Genomic DNA, 17,152 nt, shown 5'->3' on the forward strand with positions numbered 1-17,152 from the left:
CTGTCATGGAGCAGAAATGAGTCTAAAGAAGATGCATGTGCAGCCCCACACCAGTGATGCTTTGTACTGACCAAGACAGGGAGTGGAAGGATCTGTTCCAGAATCCCACCCATGTTGTCTGGGTGTCACACAGGTTGTGTGACACCAGGCTGGAGTGTGGCAGCTGACTGACAAATCATCGCTGAGGTGAAACTGAACAGACTTTGTCATTGGATGATAACAGAGAGACAATTGCCATCGACAACCTTTAGTTTGGCTTGATAGTGAAAAGAGATGTGAGTGAGATTACCTACTACATACACCTTCTTATCTATAATGAACAATTACAAGTTATCAGTTGGGCTCTTAGAGAAACAACTTTGTTATCTAGACCTGAGTCAGGAAGCTCAGCAGTGTTCAGTCACAATATTGATGTTGCACAGAAGGTGTGTATGTCAGGTTATCCCTTGAAACTTATTTCTGAACAGAGTTTTGGATATTCTAGAGACTATTATGTTACTGTTAATACAAGTCTGCATATTCAAAATAGCAGAAGTCCAATTTCTAGAAAATATATAATTTTATGAATTTCAAAATAATTTGGTGAATACTGGGGTAGCCCCTACAAACAGCAGTCTAGGACTGAAAAGCATGCTGTGGGAGGGAATGTGAGTAACAAGAAGCAGGTCCCTTCTCCTGAAGAATAGTGTAAACTATTATCCTGCCTTAGGATCTGACCCTCACTTTCCAAATAAGGCATCCATTTCTGGTCATAGCACACTGGATCCTTCTTAAAATCCTGTAGATTTTAAGATTGATGTGTACATAAAGTACATAAAATCTGTGTACAGATTTACTTCTTGAGTAAATCTACTCCAGAGGCACTGTGGGAGCCAGTGGGAGGGGATATTCCTTTCCATTATGCTGGAATATTTTGAGATTTTCACCCAGGCAAGGAGCATAAGTTGTTTGAAACAAAACACTAGACAGATAAATAAATATGAGGAAGTTTTTGAGATTTCCTTCTTTATTCCTTCTGCTGAAAAGAGAAATTCTTGTGAGAACCTGCCAGTTCATGGTAGTCAGGGAATTTGGACTTGACCTATGAAACACCATCAGACAACACAGTGATGATGCCTGCTCATTGTGTGCAGAACCTGCTCTGCCTTCCAAAAGGCTTCTCTGTGTTGAGGGATTAATGAATCTGAGCTAGTAATTGCATCAATTTACTGGGAGTTAACTGTAATTTAAACATGCTCTTAATTATGCCTGAATAGAATTCCACGTGCACACCCGGTACACAATATAGCATTTGCTGTGAGAATTTGTTTTAACAGTAGTATGAGCTTCACTTCTGGCTAGAATTACACTGCATTAAATATTTATTTTTAAAGATTTCCCCAATTAATGCCATTGATATATGCTCAGCTCAGTTATGCCTATTAGAACTGTTTTGACAAGATGTGTGGGATTTTTTTTTAAAGTAAATGTGTGTGTCAAGGCATGATTGAATGAATGGGATTTAAGAGTAAGAGCAGTTTCATGAAAAATCAGCTGGCAGAGAGAAAAGGTATATTACCTCTTGAGTGTGCAGTCTTAATCCATTTCCATCATGTCTTTTCTACTACTAGGTTGAAAGGAGGGCTAAGAGAACAATCAAAATGTCAGGTGGAGGACAGGTAGTTGTTAACTACCCAGAAAAATAGACTTTTGAGGTACTGCCACTTAGATTTCAAGGAAGAGAAAAAGATGCATAATAGTGACACTTTAATTACTGGAGGGAAAAAACCCCAAACATTTCAGATGTCTAAGGAAAGTAAATAGTCTAGAAAAAGAAACTTCCAGATTCTTCTATCAGGGAAACATAATGCAAAAGCAGAAAAGAGCAATTAATTGGTTAAAGCCTTTGGGGGAACTTAGAACACCTTCCAGTACCTGGAGGGAGCTTAGAAGATGATTGGAGAGGGACTTTCCACAAGGGCATGTAGTGAAAGGACAGGAGGGAATGGCCTTGGACTAAAGGAGGGTAGATTTAGATTAGATATTAATTTTTTTCCTGTGGGAGTGGTGAGGCACTGGCACAGGCTGCCCAGAGAAGCTGTGGACTCCCCATCTGTGGAAGAGTTCAACACCAGTTGGATGGGGCTTGTAGCAGCCAGGTTTCCTGGAAGCTATCCCTGCTCATGCAGGGGAGTTGGAAAGAGATATCTGTAAGGTCCCTTCCCAAACTATTCTGTGATTCCACGCAATGAGTCATGCAATTGAGCACTTACCCTTTTAGGGAAAATAGTAGACGTCTGGCAGTAAAATCTAGATTGTTTTCAGAATATAAAAACTTGTAAGAATTTTGTTTCTCAGCCATTTTCCAGCTTCTCCCCTTTTTTGCTTTTAGTTTTGTGTATTAAATGTATAAACAAGCATTTTCAACATAATTTTGTAAAGCCTGCATAGTCAGCAGATTAAAAAATAATTAGCTGAAATTTGGGAAAGAAAGGCTTATAAATAATCTTTAATAGGAAGTGTTTCAAGAAGATAAAAAAGAAATAATAAGGAAATTAGTGGTACAATTCCACCAAAATAACTCCTCTATGTAAAACCACAATAGCACACACATTGTTTTTTGCTAAATTATTACTCTTTGTAGTAGTAAATCCTTCCTCTACTCCTGTAGTGTCATCCTTCTTATTGCAAATTTTATATGCTTTATATAAAAATATAAAGCGTATAAAAATGTGTCTTCCATCTCTTTGTTCCCATGCTTTTAAAAATAAAATAGTGAATGTAAAACTGGGAACACAGGTTATTTCAATGCTGCACTAAAGGGTGCATATCTGAAATATGCTTACTTTGTGTGTCCTGGGAATTGTATTCCTTCTAAACTAGGATTGAATAGGACTGAATCATATTCTTTGCCCAGTGTTCAGATTTAGTTACACTGAGTAGGTGGTTGATGTACCTTTCAATAGATCCAAAATTTTGAGTTCAAATCAGAAAGGATTTAATGGAATTTCCTGGGTCAGATCTGTGTCCTGAGTGAGTCTCAGCACAGTAGATGGGATCTGGGTTCTGGTCATTCTCTATCACCAGTGTTAACTGAAGTTCACTTGGGAGACAAGATGATGCTTCCCTTACAGCTGTTCTTTAGAAACAGAGAGATGCACTGATCACTCTGGTACCTGCAGCAGTGTTGCACAGCTTCTGAATCTGAAACCTGATTATATTGTGACTGAATTTGGCCTCCTAGGGACAGGGAGAACTCTTTAGTGTTCCCTTTTTAAATGCAAGGCCAGAAACACTCAGTCCTATCTTTTTATTTCTCTGTCGTGGTCCTTGAATTTAGAATCTGACATGGGTTTGGAATGCATATGGAGTCCATGAAAAATTTATGTTTATGTCATGCTGATCTCTTACCGTGGTACAATATATTTGCGTGTTGACGTATTTTCTTGTTTGGTTGTTTTCTTAAGAGAAAGCTTTGTTCTATTTTGTTTTCTGTGTTTCTGACACTGCTGTTGCAGACAAGCAGAAAATGGGGCATAGGTGTGGGCATGTCACCAGTCTCTGAAGTTGCTGAGCCTGATGTGAGACTGCAGCAGTCTGAGAGCTTATTCCAAGCTGCCACCTTGAGAGAGGTAGTAGAGAGGCATTGAAAGCACTCAGGCCCTATGTTACTTTGTGTTTCCTGGGTACAGGATTAGCCAGAGCCTCTGGAGGTGCTGGGACTACTGAGTGCTTTAGAGAACTCAAAAAGTATGGTTTTGTTGCAGGGAGAAGAGGCTTGAGGTTAAAGGTGTTTAGAGGCAATAAATACATAATCTTAAGGTGCCATTTTCAAGAGACAATGGTTAGATTTGGACCGTGCTTTTAGTTCAGAGCATTCCAAGAATGATTCAATCATGAGTGCTGTTCACATGGAAAGTGACTGATCTGCCTGCAAAGATCCAGTATGTTAGGAAAGGCAGAGCCTCTTCTTACACTGTATCACACCCTATCCAGAAGGACTCAAACATGCTTCCAGTAGGACCACAGTTTGTAGCAATGAACCTAAATCTGCCAAACAACAGCTAAGGACTGTGTGGGTGAAGTCTGTGAGAGCTGCAGGCTATCAATGCCATGTCCTGCATCACAGGGTGCACGGAGGAGGTGATGTTGCAAAGTGCCTGGTGATGGGAAAAGACTGAATCAAAGCTCTTCAGGTGCTGGAGAAGCCAGTGATGAGAAATAAGGCTGTAAGGAAATCAGGCTTCTGAATTCTCTCAAAAGACTGCTGTTCTTCCTGTTTTCTTCTACTGGTAAATGGTCCTGGCCTGGGACTATGTATAAAATTTGCCTTCAGGCTAACTCTTAACAGATGTTGCCCTTACTCCCTTCAAATAGAGACATATTTTAATGGTCCATCCTAAAGGAGAGGTCTTGGCAGTTATATGAAGAAAAAGAAGATACTTAGCCATTGCTTGAGGGCACCATGTATTAAACACAGCCCATGCGATACAGTAGGAATAACTGAACCTTAAAAACATTTCTGTTTAATTTCACTCTTCAAATTAATTCCAGTTTCAGATCTCTGTGCTTTCTGAAATTATATTTGAATTTTAATTTTAATTACAAAATATATCTAGGTGGTTATTTCCTTATGTATAATACTGAAAATATGATCACACAACACTGTCTTATGTTGTACAAGCCAGGTAATTTTGTCACTGGATTTTTTTCTTTTGCAGGAATGTGAGCCAAAAATGTGGAGAAGTGTTGTAATTCAGAAGGGAAATACTCTCTTAATTCAAGAGGTCCAGGAAGAAGATGGAGGAAATTATACCTGTGAACTAAAGTTTGAAGGCAAGCTTATACGGAGGACAGTTGAATTGAAGGTTACTGGTAAGGATCTTTTTTCTATGCCAAAAGAAAAAAAAATTAAAGCTTTGAAATAATGAAAAAAATGGTACTCATATGTCGGTGAAATCTGTCAGTGAATCTGTTTGACAGAAATAAGTCCAAAGCAAATCCCAGTAGCTGAGCAGTCCCAGACTCTGGGAAATTTATATCAAGATCTTCTAAAATTCCACGGAAGGGTACTTTTACCTTTTGCTTTGTAGAAAACCTGTAAATGCTCCATATTTTTAAGTTTTCCTTTAATTTATGATGATCAACTTTTCTAGTCTAAGGATTGTCTTTAGTGAAGAGGATGGTGCAACTTATTCCAAGAGTGAAGTCAGCACTATTGGACTGCCAAAACAAAGTAACCTGCCTGTCAGGAGGTCATACACTCTATGGCTCTGACTCTATGGAGTATTTACCAGACAACAGTATTTTTCTGTCTATTTTTGCCAGGTATCAAAAATGAACAGCTAAAATAAGTATTGTCTACTGATATATTCTTGCTCCCTTTTCATCTCATTGTACAGTATGACATCTATAATTATTACTTTGCCTTCTGTGTCTGTGGAACTTTGCAAGTACCTGAAAACAGTTGAGGTTTTCTTCAGCTTTTCACACAAAACCATATAAACAAATGGTTAGGTATCTTCCTCACATACTGATTAAAACAGGGCCCTACTCAAAGCAGTGCCTGGTAGAATTCCTCTTATATCAAACTGAACTATTCCATATGATGTTTCTAATAGGTTCTTGAAAAAAAGTCTTCCCTTTATTTTGAGTGGAATCTGATTTTTTATTCTTATCATTATTTTTCATTTTCAGTGAGTTCTTTTCCCTGTGTGCCCTATGTCATGTGACCCTTTATTGTCCATTTTTGGTCATGGATGCAGCTCTAAAGTACTGATTTGACCTACCTGATTCTAGACCTGAGATATGAAAGAAGATATAATGCATGAAGATATAATACCTGTTTTGTGGGTGGTTGCTACCCTAAGTAGCATGCTGGTCTTCAACCAGAATGTGAACTAAGTTTGACAAAGTGAAAATGAGATGCATTTAACTCAATTCCTCATGATGGGTATTTTATGCTCTCCCTCTCATCATGACCTTGCTAGAAGTCATGTGTTTTCTTCATTATTTAAACACTATGGTGTATTTATACTTCACTATTTAGGGAATTTGTCCTAAACTAAATATAGAATTTATTACAGTTATTTCTCTTACTAAAAAGTTTATTATCAGATTATTTAAAATGTAAGTATGAAATATGTCAGTGTTCTCCATTTTGCAAAATGCTTGAGAAGATTTTTCTTCTTTTAATTTGGTCTGAATTCATGTTGCATTAAATTTTGTTTAGTTTATAAAAGCACATATGTTTGTAAACACCTTTTCCAGATGGAAATGTTTGGGAGACATATCTGATGTTATGTGTTTGCTTATTGAATCTCTCTAGATATCTGAAAGAGGCTAGTAAGTTTATGTAAATAAAAACCTAAAAATGTGGATCAGAGCTGCAAATGACAGCTTTAATGAACCAGTTTGTTTCTCCTGGTTTTTTTGTTTTGTTTCAGTTGGTGAATTTTACATGTTACTGTAGGTTTAGATCTTTGTGGGGGAGAGGTCAAAGAAAACTTGTACAACAAACAGCAAAGGATTGCTTGTGTTGTGTGGCTGTCCAAGCCAGGGGAGGGGTCCTGAGGTCAGATCACAGGCTGGGAGCAGGTACATGACATCCTCAGAGACTTGGCTGAATAAATGTTGTGGTCCTTCAGGACTCATCTTAGTATGTCCAGGTCTTTCTTGAATTGGAATTGGTGTTGCACTGGGCCCCATTTTTCATCTGTCTGAAAATGGGTTCTCATCAAAATATTGCGCCAGAGGAAGCTAGAGGGAGAACCAGAGCTCTGACTTCTGAACCTCCTGGTCTTTAAAATCACTGTTAGAAAATCCTGCTGAAGGCTGGGGTAGAATTGTCTCTGCTAGCCTGCAGCACAGATGTGGAGAAAAGGATCATGCCTGCTGTTTTCTTCTGAAGGAGCTTTGTGATGCTGTTTCTATTACTGGTACTTATTATCATGTCTGAATTGGCATTTATTGGCAAGTGTCTGAGTTCCTCTAACATAAAGATTTTGAACAGAAAGACTCTGTTGGGCACTGCTAGCAGCCATGGTAACCTGAAATTGTTATTGAAGAGTTATTCTGAAAGTGAAATGGGTAACTCCATGTCTCTTTTGAGCAAGGAGAGATGCACTGCCATGTAGAGAGGGGAAGCTGGCTTAGATTCCCTGTAGTTTTTCAGGCATTTGCAGAAGTACACAGTACAAAGTGCACCAGTTAGGTGGATGAAGTTGTTTATCTCTTGGTTGTAAGACAAGAATCTTTTCTTCTTTGAAGTCACATCAAATGTGGTATGTGAGGTTTTTAATCCTTTGTGAAGGTTGTGGTAGTTATGTAAGTAGCAATATGAAATATTTGCTGTTTGTAGCTAAATGCAGAATGGGCATCTAAACAGTGAAACTTGAAATCAGAATAAATGCAGTGCTGTCATAACAGAAGCTACATCAAAAGCTTTAGGAAAATTTCAAGGTGCAGGAGCCAGAAGCACCATTTTAACTTGCTGTTGGTAAAACTAATCAGAATAGTTCATGAGATCCCAGCCAAATGCAGCAGTTCTGCTGAAGATGTGATCCCACAAGCCAGGCTGATCCAAGTTACCAGCAGACAAGAGAGCAGCTGTGGGCCGAGGGAAGGATGTCTGTCTGTCTGGTATTTATATCAGTGTTGCCTAAGGATTTATTTCAAGTAGAGGCTTTCAACTGGGGACACAACCCTGCTCTTATTATTTATCCAGCAAAGTCCAGTGATGTCATTAGAGCTATTAGAAGGTGTTCCCTTAATTTCCTGTGACAAAGTGTCAGCACAGTTGTCTTAGTGGCTGTGCCTGTGGCAGGGAGCTGCAAGGACAGTGTGCTTTCCTTGGATCCTGTCTTGCCTTCTGGCCTTTGCAGACCCAACTGGAAGATCTCAGTGGGCCAGTTAGAGGTAGGAGGGGAGTTCCTCCTCCCTTTCTTCTGTGGCCAAGTCATGATATGAGCAAGTATGAAATAATTTGTAACAAAGAAATCTTGGCAGTCTTAGATGGAAACTGAAAGCTATCAGTGTGTGATGCCTGGTCAGGGGAAGGCACACAGAGGGACCTGAGTGGTGTTGGTAGGTGAGCAGAGCAGAAAGCAAACAGGTCAGATGGCATTTGCAGGAAGGGGCAGCTGGACACAGGGATGGCAAAGTCATTTTCTGGCTGCAGTGGGTAATGAACAGCTGGGTGGGATTCAGTTGATAAAGAATTTCAGAGGCTGTAGCTCTTCAGGGTTCTGAGGGAAAGGCTTGCAGCCTAGAATATATTTGAAAAATATTTTGGCAGAAAGTATTTATAGGGAAAAAATCCTGAGCTACAATACAGCACTAATGAGCAGTGCCTAAATCTTGGTGTTTGGGTGCATTTAACAATAATAGATTGTCAACAAACCAGCTTTTTCATCACTAGTTCTTCATGGGTTTGTTATATTATGCAGACAGATGTGAAACAAGTCTTGTCAGCCTTTTTTGCTGAAGAAACATGACAACAGTGTTATCTCTTAGCAAATAACACATAACCCTTCAGTCTATGTAAAAAAAAAATATATTGATACCAATTCACTTTGCTTCTTGGTACCTTTAGAGTAACAAACAAATGAGATTAGAAACTGTAATCTAGGGTTCTAAAGAGTAAAAATGTAACAGAAACTCAGTTTTTAATTAGATTATAAGTTAGAGTGCACCCATTCAGAAAAAACTGAATGCATCTAATATAAAGTTACAGATAATCTACATGATTATAATTTATTAAAATTACAGTTATTCAGGAATATCAACAATCAAAAGCATTTTAATGAGTATTGTAAATGCCAACATTTATTAAAGAACAGTTAAACTATTCAGATTAAAAGAAAAAAAACCCCAGACTTAGAATGCAGTGTTGGTTTTGAAAGGCAATTTCTGCATCTTCCTGTTTTCCCCAGCCCTACCAACAAGTTTACTCTGTCTTGATGCACAGCAATATTTCAATAGCTTTGAGGGTGAGAAGGTGCCATTGTGAAAAACACCTGCTGTGTTTATCTGCTTCTTCAGCACTCTTTTTGCTCTGGAACACTGGTCTGTGAGGGCACAGGCTGAGAAGAAAATGCAAGGAGACATATCTTGGAGCTTTGGGAAAGGGCGATGCCTCTAAGAAGAGAGCAAGAGCTGCTCTCACAGCGTGGCCCAGGTGCCCCTGGCGGATGAGGCTGTTTGCAGGGATGTGTTTCTTCAGGGACAGCTGTGCTAGACAGAGAAGTTGCCTTGTTCTTTCTGCTGCCTGTGGAAAGAGGTGATTTGTGAGCTTGTACTGGTGAATTATTTTCCAGTATGACAGCAGAAGCTGGCCATCTGAACAACTTCATAAACTGCTGGTGATGAATTGGAATGACATGCAGGAGTTACTGGACCACTCTGTCCAGGAGCTCTGTCCTCCAAGTTTCCTTCATCCTCTACTCTGGCATATTCTTCACAGACTGCTAAAATGCCTGGCCGTTCCTAAAAGTCATTTGTGCAGCAATATCTGTTTTGACCATCGTAAATGACGAATTATTCCACATGGCTACTTGAGTTGAATGATTCTGCCCGAATTCACTCTTTGATCATAGTTTTTCAATTAAATTATTTCAAGTCTCATTACATCTCTCACTTTTCAAATTACACCTGCTGCTGTTGCTGGATTTTGTTTGTGGGTTTGGAACCCCTTTATTGGCAAAAGTAATTGATGGTTGGTTCCAAGGAGAAAGCCATGGAGAAAGCCATGTTGTGGCAGTTTTGTGTTCTCCTTGGGATGCCTTTTGCAGCTGCAGTGTGCCTGGAGCTCTGGGCTTTGTGGTTTTTGGAACCCTAACCCTAGGCAGTAAAAGCAGCCTTGGGCTAAGGCTGGTTTGAAGGAGAAAGCTGTGGAGGAAGCTATGTTTTTTTTAATTGAAGTTTTGCAGGATATTTCTTGTGAAATTTCAAAATTTTCCCCAAATGCAAGCTCTGGTTCCGGTCAGCACTCAATATCTCACTTAATCCCTGGGATCTGGGAGTTGCTTGAAATGCACTGGTGCTTTATTGTTGATTTTGGCCAGCAGCTCTAATGAGAGCTGTTAGCTCCCCTCTCCCTTATTTGTTTGTGTTTTCAAGCATGGGTCACAGAGTCTGTTGTCTCAAATAAGGCAGAAAACATTTCAAGGAAAGCCTAAAGCAGCCTGTGAATTTTCCTGATGAAGCAGCCTGAAAAGCACTGCAAGGTAAAACACGGTGACGTGCGGATGGTGGTGGCTGCTCTGGCCTTCAGGGTTTGCTGCTCCTCACTCCCTTGCATCGCCACTGCTGGTGGGCATGGGAAGTGTTTGCTGTACTTGGAGCTGTCTCCCTTTTTCTGGAAGCAGATGCTCCTTCTTGAGAGCTCTATTTGTTTAGCTCCACATCTCCAAAAGAAAAATTTCCTCTGTTTAGTATTTGCCAGAATTCTAAAGTGATATTGAAGCTGTCAGCAGCTGTAGGGACATGCTTTTTATTCTTTCCCTCCTCTCCTGGCTTGGCAGCTTTGGCCTTTCTTTGCCTGCTGTGAACAATCAGCTCACTCCCAGTGCTTGGCAGTCCTCATCACTTCTGACATATGGCCTGGGATGCCTGTCCCCTGTTGTATCCCATGCAAGTGTTCCAACCAGAGCTCCCCTTTGGCAGGAAATGTGCTGTTTCCAGCTGAAAGCCCAACTCCTGCTCCCTGTAACTTCATGGGGAGCTGCTGGAGTACAGGCAGGGAACACTGGAATATTGGCACTTTCTACTTTAGAATTATTTTTGTTCTTAACAGGCAATTTTATTTTATCCATAAGTCAGAACTCCCTCCCATACTTTGTAATACAGAGAGCAAATCCCTGTGCAGAAAGCTCCTGGAGCAAGGGGATGATGGGTGTTTGCACTCTGTTTCCTTGGCTGATATGGGGTTGGATCTCACAGCTTGGCTTGGGAGAATGAAGGGAGAAGGGGGCTCGCACTGTGGCTCTCCTGGCACCTGCCTGTGTGCCATGGTGGCTTTAGGTATCACTACCCAAAAAGTGCCACAAAGAAAGATACAATGATCAACCAACCAAGGCTGCTGAGCTCAAAATAAAGTGTGCATTTTCAGATTTTCCTCAAATGTAACGTAAGCAGTGGAGAGGGATAAAACTGGTGAGATTTTCAGTTTCTTTTTTAGTTCATGGTGTTGGTACATTCCATTCACTAATGAACGGCATTTATGGTGGTAGATGCAGAAAGGCCTTCCTTTCTCTGAGAAAACATTTTTTCATAACAGAACTTTTACCAATATTTGGGTCCAGAAGAGAATAAATTAAAAGAATCTGGAGAAATAAATTATTCAGGGGAAGATATTTACAAAACAATGGAAAAAGAAAAAAGCAGCTTGCTTGTGACTGCAGTTCTAACAATTGTGAAAATTAGATACTTGTTAATTTGGAAATGAAATCTTAAAATGATCAAGTTAAATCTGCATAAGTTTTTTACTTCTGGGAGGGAGACTGCAGATGGTTTGGGAACAGAAAATCCTTCCTGTTCACTTCTAATATTGACACATCATATCTCAAGTGGCATTTACTTGCTCATATAAATTACACCTTTCCATAGCAAGACTTCATCTCTTTGCAATATCTTGACACAATCAGGGAATCACTTTTTCATTAAATGCAAGGGACAGCAAAAAGCCTGCCCAAATTAAGGTTTTATTGAGAGTCCCAAGCTTTAAAAGATCTGTGGTAGGAGATACTGTTCTTAGCATTTCCTCTGCTGCACTTTCTTATAAATGATGCATTGCATCTTTTATTATTTTTATTTTCTAAAGGAAACCTTCCTTTCTATGAGAGACAGCAAGGCAGAAATGGGTTAAGTGCTGACAAATACAGTACTTAAAAACCAGGAAATGAATTTCACAGCTGGGTTCTCAAACTTTTGCCAAAATAACTATCTATTTAAAGCTACATATAGGAAGTGCCAACAATTAGAGTTTTCTTTTGATATATTTTATGTGATTTGTATTAATTTTTACCAAGGTCTTTGTTTTGTAAATATTAGCTTTCTGTAATACAGTAAAGTTTATCTTAAAACTTTAATTTCAATTCTGATTTGTTACATGTCTGGCATCCTATTAACTCCTGTAGATAGCTAAGCATGTTTCTGTGGTTGAAGCAGACTTAATTGCCACTGATTTCTGTGGTGACTTTAGCTTTTCCAACTACCTCAGGCAAAGCCTAGTATGATCCATCAAGAGAAATGTGTTCGTTTGCTTTTGACCCCATTTGGAAAATGGAGCAATTTCTCTGCCTTTTTCAGAGTATTTCTTGTTCAACCATGCAAAAACCCTGTTATAAATCTGCAGCAACTTCTGTGTCTGCAAAGAGTCCACAGGAAAATTCAGTCCAGACCATGGTATCAGTATAATGAGGGTGCCCATTCGCCTGGAAGAAGTGCCAGTCCTGTTCTGTCTTTTAACATCTCTTTTTCACCTGACACCCAGCAAGGTCCTGATAAATTGGACCAACTCTTCTGGTTTCAGGAGCACCTCATCAGAGTCTGTAAGCTGAGGATCTGGACAGTGTCTGAGGGATGCCTGTGCCCATTAGTGGTTGCTGTGTGAACTGTGTCATTGTTAAAGTGACAACAAAATACATCCACAAGGATAAAAGCTCCTTCATTTGCAGTTCCTCAAGTGATCCAGATTGATGGCTTTTCCATTCACTAGAGTGACCTGTTAATACAGGGCTCATGAAATATGAGTTTGGAAGATAAACATTAAGTATTACCTCCATATCTCCTGGAGAAACTGCAAGTTCTAAGGGCAGTGAGAAATGTAGCAATATGCTGCAGTCTATGAATTATATATAGTGTCAGTACTCCTGGCGCTTTACTTACAGCTCCACAGCCTGCCTTCCTGGCTCATGAACATGCAGAGTAATTAGAATGGCAAATAGCATTAGTTTTTATTGACCTATGTTGCCCCCTAGTTCTCTGTCATGTTCTTGAACATCATGGTTTTTTCCTTCCACCTTAAATCAGCAGTTTGCAGTTTATAGCATTGATTATTTGGTATTGTCTAATTTATTGATGTGGGCAGCCAAGGCTTCCACGCATGTTATGGGTTGCTCATTTCTCCAATGCCCTGTCTTTGTGCACAGCGACTGTAGCTCACTGAATCACTGACAATATACTGTAAATGTCAGATATGAGCTCCCACTTTAAAAACTGCTGCTCAGTCCAGGAGCTGCTGAGCCACATTCTCTAAGTGGCTCTACGTGTATTGTGCTTTCAGTACTGGAGGTGACTTAGTATAAATGACAGGATTGTGGGGGTTTTGCCAACAACAGTGAGGTAAAGCGCACACACTGAAAGAAACTTGTATGTTTTCATTTTCTGTGTTAGAGTAAGTTTCCTTCATCATGAAAATGTAGGCTGGATGCTCTTTCTTCTTTATTAATAATAGATAGTCAGATAGATGCACAGGCACAAAATAACACTGCCCCTGAAACCATTTTGCTAATGGTAAAATAGATACACATGAGTGAGCAGATTGCCTTGTCCACTGAAAATGCAGCTTTCCCACCCAGAGAAACTGCAAATCTTGCTTAATATATTGTCTCATAAGAAAAGCTTGAGAACCAGAAGCAATGACTGTCTCGTTCCTTTGAAATGACTGGAGAAATTTTAATAGGTGAAAAGCTCTGCTATAACTTGAGCTGGAGATCAGGATAATATTTTCACAGCACGATGTTGATGCTTTTCAAAACTGGTTTGTCCTGCCTGGCACTTGTAGCTGTGTGTCTGAGATGAAAAGTTCTGCTGTGGAAGGAATAGTGCTCGCTACTGAATTGTCAGCATTATTTCTTACTGCAGTGATGTGATCCTCAAAGGTGCCTTATTCAAGCACCTGTTTGGCCTGACCCTGTTTAGCTTATGAGATCTGACAGAAGTAGTATTGCTTCAGGCTCTGATGTTGCTCTTATGAAGTTCACCAGAAGACTGGAGCTAATAACTTACCAATGTTTGCTCTGTGCCTTGCAATTTTTAAGTTGAAAGGACATACAAGAATATGCTGGGTGTGTTAAGTACCTTGTTTGTCTTTGATATCATGGAGCAGCATGGAAAAGATGTTCTTAATTTTCATCAGCACCAACCAAGCTATTTTTTGTCTTTGATATCATTGATTGACCTTTTCTAAGCAAGAGAAAAATAAGCATTCAACTGAATTTGTGTTTAGGTGTTTATTACTCCAATCTATTTCAAAGGGCTGGGTAACTACTCTGTTACATTAGACTTACATGTACTGACTTATTTACTGTGTGTATTGAGTGTTTTTTGCAATGCAAGCATGTTTCAGTAAATAAAATCAATTTGCAGCCAATGCGAATGCAACAGTAAGTGATTTAACTTTTCATCTTTTTCTTTGGCTTGAAATGAAAAGCTCTCCAAGGCTTTTTTTTTATGACAAGCCCTGTAGGCTGAAGTACTCTGAGAAAGTGCAGGAAATATAAAGTGCGAATTGCAAACCAAAATGATTTCACAGTAAAATTAATAAACAATATAGTCATAAATTTCTAAGGCAGCTTTGGGTTCTTATCTGTTCTTATACTGTTTTTTTTCTGGTATAGCCCAGCAACGGACCTAAAGGCCTGTTTCACCTCAGAAAGAGCAGTCTGGTCTGTGCAGTCTCTGATTTGATTTTATCTTGGCTGGAGCTGGTTCTCCTGTGTGGGTACCTGTCTGCCAGGAACTGGTCTGAGATAATTTCATAATCGATTGAGATGATAAAAGGGCTTTGGTTATATGGAAGGAAGCTAGATCCAAGCACCAGATGGTTTTTCATCTTTATGCAGTGCATATCGCATCAGCAGTCCAGTTGCGGAGAGTTGAGCCGCCCATCCTGGGCCAGGAGTGGTTATAGCTTCTGGCAGGGAAGGAACCAATTTGCCATAAGCTGTGTATGCCCTTAGAGCTTCTCTGGAATACACTGCCATGCTGCTTTTTCTTCCTTAATGCGAGATGAAATGCACCTGGAACAAGACCCTGCCAAGGCTATGACAGCTCTGTAACCTCTAAGTGGCCGTAGCAACTGTATTTAGGCAGATGTTTTTAAGGGGAGTATTATCTAAATATTGGTACACATGGCTGTGCAGTAAAGCAATCTGATTTAGAGATGCCATTTGGGCTTCTCTTGGGATATGCACATGTTGCAGAAACACAGGCCACTTCATTTGTAAATGAAATAAGAGGGGTACACAGTGGGTCCTTCAGCATGGTGTGCATGCCAGTGTGAGAAGGATGGATCTCAGAAATATGGTGAGAAGCATTAGAGGGAGAGAGAGGAAGACCTTTGTTACTTGGTTTTCTGATATAAAAGTCTTTTTGAAGCTGGTGAAAGATCCAACCAGAGTATCAGGCTGATGAAGAAATGTGACTTTTCAGAAAAAACATGAGTTTGTCAGAGAGGAATGTTAGCACTTGCCCCCTTAAGAAATTCTTTTCCCCCTTCATAGTAAGAATTCCATTCTGGGAAAAACTGCAGCTTTTCTATGTTGTACTCCAGAGGGAGAGAATTCACTGCTTTTCTAGCTAAAGTACTTTTTCTATCACTTTGCAAAGAAGCTGCCCTAAAGCTTTGGGCAGTGCAGCACTCAGAGGAAATACTGTGATCACAGACTGCTGCTGAAAGAAGAGAAGATGGTGAAGAGGTCAGTCTGGAAATGTGGAGTCCTCAGGGGTTGGAACTGTGGTTCCTACACCTTCTAGCAGTGGCAAAGCCTGTTAAGTTCTCACCTTTAACGAGTTTCATACATCTCACACAAAGAAATGTTTCATTGTTTACTCATATACTGAAGTTAATTCACTTGGGATTGTTTGTCTTAAACAAACATCCATGAGAAAGTTCTCTTCCATGTTAGTGGCTTCCTATACAGGACTGTTCAAGTTCCTGTAGATCATGGCCTCATAACTGCAGCAGGAGGCTAAAGCACAGAAATACTTCCAACAATTCCCTCAAGGAAAGTTATCATTGCCTTCATTCCAGAAAAGCAGAGTCAAGGAAACTGAGCATACCTGTAATGTACATGTTGAATCATTCTATTTGTGAGGGAAAATGCCTCTCTTTTGGGTTTTATTTTTAATGTCTGCTTTTTTTCCACCTTCCAAAAATGAATAATTCTATTCCCCACTATCCACTGTTCTGGCACTGCAATGGGAATTATGCATTTCATAAGCAAATACTGAGATTTATTTTGGCTGGAGCTCATGATGTGGGGGAGAGGTTAATGGGACACATCATACTCTGAAGATAAGAAGAGTGAATTATATATATTAGTTTAATGTAGAAGATATGGACTGGAAAGAAAGTTCCTTTCCATTAAGTTGTGGGAGGGTCAGAGAAACAGCTTTGAGCACCTCCAAAGTCTCTGGCTATCTGCCACCAGATCTATATTCCCTCTTCAGCCCAGACCTCATTTTAATATTTAAAATGGTACTTGCTTTCTTTTTCTAACCCTCAAAAGGGCTTTAATTCTTTTCCTCATTCTGTCAGTGCTCAAGCTGCTACAGCTGTTGCTGTCACATTTAATAAGGACTTTGCAGAGTTTAAATATTGTGTTGTTCACCAGCTTTTCTTTGGTGCAAGAGAAGAGCTTTGTTGTTAAGTTTGGGTGCTTCTCACTGACACAGCTGCTGACAGGGGGTGTCAGCTGGAGGTGACAGGAACTTGTCACTTGCCCTGGTAGTCTCATGAAGCTCCCTGTGGTGCCTGACACCACAATGCAGCCATGGATGGAGGTTCTGCAGACAGACTCCATCCAGCATGGAGCACTCACTGATTCTCTCTAGGACTGTGGTGTTTGGAAATGGATGTCTTTCAAATAAGAACATAAAATTGACCACACTGCAGTTCCTGACCTATAGTTGCACCATTACTTTGTGACTTTGTGGTTGCATATTTCTCATTTGAACATCACCAGTAATCCTGTGGTCCTTTTTATGCAGTGAACAGGTAACTTTCCTTTGCTCAGTTGTAGACAAGGTGGGAAACAAGGCAGCAATGTGGACAGGAGCTTGACATTTCAAAATGTCAGAAGGAGGAAGAATTGAGACTAAAACTTGATGTCCCCATGCCTAGAGTAACTTAGCTGCTTATTGAAATATTCTTCTTCCTAGCCTTGAG

At 39.9% G+C, this 17,152-nt stretch overlaps 1 protein-coding gene across 1 annotated transcript in view; it reads left to right on the forward strand.

The window, feature by feature from the left end:
* IL1RAPL2 (interleukin 1 receptor accessory protein like 2) overlaps positions 1–17,152 on the forward strand; it is a 337,482-nt gene that overhangs the window by 187,583 nt on the left and 132,747 nt on the right. Inside the window, exon 5 of the mRNA XM_066559579.1 lies at positions 4,701–4,854. Within this exon, the coding sequence (XP_066415676.1) occupies positions 4,701–4,854 (154 nt within the window). The remainder of the gene's footprint in view (positions 1–4,700; positions 4,855–17,152) is intronic.

The sequence above is a fragment of the Molothrus aeneus genome, chromosome 14 (assembly GCF_037042795.1).
Source record: "Molothrus aeneus isolate 106 chromosome 14, BPBGC_Maene_1.0, whole genome shotgun sequence".
NCBI classification, from domain to species: Eukaryota; Metazoa; Chordata; class Aves; order Passeriformes; family Icteridae; genus Molothrus; species Molothrus aeneus.